Raw genomic sequence first — 6,167 nt, 5'->3', positions numbered from 1 at the left:
CTCCAGAGGTAAATATTATGCCATGGCTTACAAACAATGCAAGCTATTTGTAATTTTTAATTCTTTGTAAAATCCTAGAACAAATTTAAAGTACAGCTATTTTAGAGTATCATGCTATTGACCCCTATAAAAGTACAAAGTTTTCAAATGTTCATTTTGGAATGTTAGTATTCTACTTTATACTGTTTAAACTCTTCCTGATATAATGTTGTTACCATAAGATTTCATTTCAGTATTATTCCTGTTCCTCTGAGTTTTCCTTGTTGCTCTTTTTATATTTGTTGAGGTGCTGATAACATTCTGTATTTTGAGGAACCACCTAAATTATTTTTACAGTGGTTATAGTCTTTCTAAACAAAATGACCTTGTCTTTCTGGACTTCAATATTTGCTTGGTTCAGTTCACTGATACAAGTCATAGTATATTGAACATATTTTCTTCTGAACTGAATATCCAAGCATATTTGGTTTTCTTTGCAACTATGCTTGCTCACTGTTGTAATGCATCAACTGCTCATTAAGGTTAATAAGATCACTTGACTCTAATAATATATTCCTTTAGCCGAAGGCTTCTTTGAGTTACCCTTGTTCTGTGTCTATTCAGCTTTGCACTCTTTATTGATGTCTTGCAGCTACTTGCAGGTGTGCACGTCAGTCATGGTCTCACATCTCCGACAGCGCACGTAACAGCACCACACAAACTTGCAGTCACACCGCTCCACATGCCGGACTACGTGTGTGTTATATCCCCGGCCACAGCACAGCAAATTGCAACCATCAGCGGCCGGTGAGGTGCGGTTGCATTGCCTCCCTCGGGTCCCGTGGATCCCCACCTTCTCATCCTTCACACAATAATTGGGTGACTTTTTAATATGCACCAGGTCCTCTCTGTTCACAGGCACTTTCCGCTGCACCTTGTCTTTGCGACGCACTTTTTTCTTTGACCTGTCCAGGATCTGGACGCTGTGCTCATATTTCTCTTTTAGATATTGGCCGATTTTGTCAAAGGAAGACATGGTCTTCCAACAAGTCTTCACAGCACATGAGCCGGACACACCATGACAACGGCAGTTCACAGACATCAATTTGGACACTGCCTGTCAGAGCCAACAAAAAGATACTTTAGCACTAGAATCTTTCAAAAATTGCTCAGGAACCAAGCTAATTAAAACAACCAGCAAAGTTAAGTGGTCATTTTCAGTACTTTAAGTTTGTGGTTATATAGCAGTTACTGATCTCCAAACACAGGAGTCATTGGAATTATACTGTTAACTGTGCCTCACTGCCCTGTCACAAAATAACATTTCTTGTGAGTCCTTTGACATGTGCTCAGTCTCTGAATCGTTACTTTTAAAACACGAGTAGGGGAGGGGAGCCTCTACTATCTAACATTAGAAAGTGATTTTATGAAATCGTAAAATGTGGCATTGCACTTAGCTGGGATTATACTGCAAACTCAAAGGTGTTGTGAAATTGTCTTCTAGATGCTCCCCTCAGTTTAGGTCCATTCACATTCAAATTTATTGTAATTGGAAGACCTTTAGCCTTACATCAACTCAAAATTTGTGGAGTGTAAATCATGTTTCAGGACAGGAAATTACTCCAAACCAACAGGAAAAGGTCACTCCTTTTGGCACCAATACCAAGTTGGGCCTTGAATAATGGATTACAGTTGAATTTACATTTTAACTGCAGAATTAATGCTAAGCAAAAGTGCTTTGTACATTATAATTCCAGAGTGAATATATCCATAATGTGCTCTGGATTCAGGGCAGGACCTGACACCCCAGTTAGACTGGCATTGGAGCCCTGGTACTGTTTTAGGTCAGTGCAAAAAATGACATCAACCACAGCCTAAACAGGGCACTCCAAGTTACATTAGTACAATTGTTGATTACATTGCTTTAGCTATAACTATTACAATTGTTAAGGTATGAGCAATACAGATCATAGCTTTAAACTAAATTAATAAGCATGTAAAGTATTTCAACTATTAACTACTAAACATTAATGACAGACTGAATGTCAAATCAAGTTGAAATATCCAGTAAAACTATTAACAGAGTAATATATTGTTGATATAATTAAGGAATAATTGTAAAATTCATCAATGTGCATATTCTCAATGTGCTGCTTAATAAGATAAATTTCCCAGGAGCAGTTTGAATTTTTCTTTGCTTTTCATGATGAGAAGTAACAAATGCAAGTTATAATCTCAACACATTGAGTTCTACCAGTTTTGTGCTATCTTCCTCCAGTATTTACAATACAATATTTAGATACCTGTAGGGATCAAGTTTTCACATAAACCAAGTTGCTAATACTCTCTGAATGATGCTTGCAACATTCAAGCATTACAAATATAGCATCCAGATGGAATGGGAACCTGTTAAACCCATTCAAATTTGGACCCAGCCTTTGGTTTAGTGGTGAAGGGTTCCAATCCCACTCAAGACGGCCCTGGTGAGTGAAGATCGGGTTAACCGCCAGTGGCTACAAAAGATTGGAAGGAGTAACCACAGGATCAGCGATAAAGTTCTGTCTGAGAGTCAGAAGAGTTGGGCTGGGCTCCTATTCCAGACTGCAAGCTGAGACAGGTGCACAGGTTAACTTGCACCTGATGGGTGTGTGGGATCTTTCTTTCCTTACCAATCCCTAGTAAGTGACTCAAGAACCTCATGTGAGAATAGAGTTAGGAGTCATCTGGGAGCGGGTCGCAACGGTGTGGATTCCTACGTTAGGTACCAACCAGTTAAAATGTGCACACTTTTGGGAAATATCATCCGATAACATTGTGTGTTCCTTTCCTGTCTACTTTTACTCATAGATGGGGAGTCTGCCACATAAGTTGCACTGGCGCCAATTTAATTTGGCGAACCTGACTTTCTCCTCCCTCCCTCCCTACCTGCCGGCCAGCCTCGTTGTTATGCAGGACCATGGTTTCCCGGGCTTCTTTCTCGCCCCCGATTTCATCGGTCGAGGCTTCCTCGGTCGAGTGGATGAATTTCCTGCTGAACACCATGCCGTACTGGATGTCGTCCGAGCAGCCACCCCAGTGCCAGCCCTCGTCAGCGGATCCGCCACTCTGCAGGCTCCTGTCGCAGGAGCACTCGGTCAGGTTTCCGGCGCTACAGGCGCGGGTCACCGAGTGCACAAGGCCCGCCGCCATCACCGCCTGAATGAAGGCGCTCTCCTTAGTACCTGAGAAAGACAAAGTCATCGTTACTGGGAGGGAGCAGCTTCCTCTCAAGCCTCCCCAATAATAAACATAATCACCAAAACTATCACCAGCCTGCAATGGTGCCAAATTTCGGGCGCTGCGCATAACGAGCTTGTTTTGCGCCACCCCTGAGCCGAATTTCGAGCGACGGCGGGAGCCGGCCGTCCATTCCCGCGCACCAACCAGGCAACAGGCGCGAAGCAGAGTCAGTGAAGCAGACACTCTCGTTACAATACACGTGTTGGGTGAGTAAGGTTAGCGCGTTTTCCTGAATGAATATTTAACAAATGATAAACTATTATCGGCTTGTTTTATGGCTTTGGTTTACATTTTGAAAGGTTTACGAGAGCAAGGGGGCGGCAGCTACTAAAGAACCCTGATTAGCCTGCAGATCTTCATTTCCATTTTGCTGAAATGTGGTCGGATGACTTCCTGTGCAAACTACACACACAATGCTGGAGAATGATATGGATCAAACACTTCACGTGAATTCATTATTCCCTTTCCCCAGCTGCGGGCTGTGCACTGAACCGCGCACAGAAATGCAGCCTTTCGTGAGATTATGAATGATGGGAAAGGCAGCTTTTTCTTTTGGTGGAAACCTAGCGAGTTTGAAATACAGTTTTAACAAACTTCACCTTTTGTTATCTATCCAAACAAGCCACGTTTCTCTGTATTAAAATCTCAATTCATTACGCCATTTGTGGACATTATAATTAATAATTGGTCGTAATACTTTGATTTAAGACATTAGCAGAGGTGTAGTGATTGTGCTATTAAAATGAAGGAAATTTATATTTAGTACACTTTAGAAAGTAAAATTTAATTCAGCAACTGTATCCTACAGAAAAAATTGTTTAAATAAAATAATTTCATGATCGCTTTTAAAGTGTCAATGCCCTGTGAACGCCTGTAGATTTTGGTTTAAAACTGTACACGCTGTTTTCCTCTAATGCGAGTCTGGGTGAAATACTGCTTATTTTCGTTAGAAATTCCCTTGAACTGTTTCCTTCAGCTTCCTTGCGATTTCTTTCTCCGTGTTCTGAAACTATTAGCATCACAATACAGACACTTGATCAGGGTTAAAACGCTTGTTGAGAAAGTTAACAGAAACCACATGGGGACATTCTGATGAAGCTACATAATGACCTGCACAACAGCCTATTGCAGCTGTTCGCTAAGCAGAATGACTTATTTGATGTTTCACGAGGCAGTCAAGTTAATACACTACCTTAAGAGTACAGTAAAATACAATTACGACAATGAAAGTACTTAGCAGCTGCTGTATTCTATATTACAAAGGCGGCATATGATATGTAATCGATCATGAGAAATATTACATTTTCGCTTTTGTACAGTTAATCATATTACAGTTTGTTCCACGTGATTTATCTGTTTCCGCTTAATTATTAAAACCAACAATTTCGTGCTCTCCCACTTAGAATCCTGAAACATTGAATACTGATTTTTAATCCAGGTGTAAAGACAAAGTATAGATTTGTACATTTGACTTACCACTGGTTAGCTCGTAGCCAAACACAGAGTAGTCATTTGTAATAGAGCAGTTCCACCTCTCGTGTTTAAACTGATTCTGGCATTCGTAGATACCAATGCGTGCTCCTTCTTTAATGGTCGGCAAAAGATTGGGCTTTCTTTTACACAGATCTTTCTGTTTGTTTGAAAGTGGCAAACCTAGACAACCCATCTTCTCCGTAGCTCCACTGGCTGTGGTTCCCAGCCACCTGTCGCGATTATATAGAAACGCACATCACTAACACACAAACAGTGCATCACAAATAAATACTGAATCCGACTCTTTCAATGATTAAGGTTTACTTACATCCAATTTCCTTGACAGTAGTAGGGAAAGAGTGTTAGAATTATTGCGAGTAACACGCAACACCGAAATAATCCAAAAGAAGCCCCTTTCTCCATGACAGAATCATTTATTATCTTGTGCCACGCGAAGGTGTCACGGCTGTTAATGTAATTGAAAATCGGCCCAGATTGTTGCAAATTTATGGGGATTATCCTTCAGAATGGCCACACTATCCATGCTGTAATCCTGTGAGGTTTAACAAAACAGGATTCTGAGACAGAGTGTGAAATAGATTCAGAATAACAAATTCGCACAGAGAGATAACATTTGGGGCAAATCCTTGAGAAAGCACGAATTCGATTCGGCGTTGTGTTGCCTCTGTCTGCCAATCCCCTAGTTCCCGCCCATCCAAGCTTTTCATTGGGCAAACGCAAAGTTAAAATGAAATAGACCGATGTGGCGATTGGTCGATTGTCCTGTGACAACCACTGCTCTTAACAAGTGGTGTTTCATCCAGTTTACCCCTTTAATGTTAACCTCGACCACGAGGGAGCATCAGTCCTGGTGCGGGTGGGAGTGAACTGTTTGATATAAGTATCTCAAGTTCAATTACAGTTGAAATCATTGTTGATGTTCTTAAATTCTGAATTAGATCACAGACTTGTTATCTGCTCTCTTTCTGCGCCATTTATACCGCATTTTCCTCATTAGAACATTTTCACGGGAAGCCACCCCGTCTATCTCGACAATTCTTTCAGTGAATAAGAAGAATTTTCAGCCAATTAACTCTCCATATTTCCAGCTTGAAAAGGTGGAATACAATACCGACTGCAACAAGTGCCATCCAAAAGCCTGTTGAAATGATATACTGTATAATAATATTTAATGTAAAGCAATTCCCCTGACGCCTTGTGCGATTTCTAGATGAAAACGACAATGATTATGCAGAAATGCTTTGGAAGATTGCTCCATTCGTTTCTAAGTTGTAGAGCTAGCGTAGAGTAGTCATGGATTTGGACAAGATGACAAGACGCAAGGAGTGTTTGCTAAATGTTAAACCGACTTGGTTGATGGAAGCGTTCTTTTTAACCCCGCGGGCATAGAATGATATTTCAGCTGTTAGATATCT

At 40.9% G+C, this 6,167-nt stretch overlaps 1 protein-coding gene across 1 annotated transcript; it reads right to left on the bottom strand.

Moving 5' to 3' along the window:
* Positions 1-631: 631 nt before the first annotated feature.
* wnt16 (wingless-type MMTV integration site family, member 16) lies at positions 632-5,154 on the bottom strand. Its single transcript, XM_041216149.1, has 4 exons — positions 5,060-5,154; positions 4,735-4,961; positions 2,905-3,200; positions 632-1,096 (listed from the first exon to the last, which is right to left on the bottom strand). Exons 1-4 carry the CDS (start codon positions 5,152-5,154, stop codon positions 632-634), a joined length of 1,083 nt encoding a protein of 360 aa, XP_041072083.1.
* Between the last annotated feature and the right edge of the window lie 1,013 nt (positions 5,155-6,167).

Source organism: Carcharodon carcharias, chromosome 21 (assembly GCF_017639515.1).
Source record: "Carcharodon carcharias isolate sCarCar2 chromosome 21, sCarCar2.pri, whole genome shotgun sequence".
Classification (NCBI taxonomy): Eukaryota; Metazoa; Chordata; class Chondrichthyes; order Lamniformes; family Lamnidae; genus Carcharodon; species Carcharodon carcharias.
Note: the sequence above shows the minus strand (reverse complement) of the source record. Positions and strands in the feature narration are given on the sequence as shown.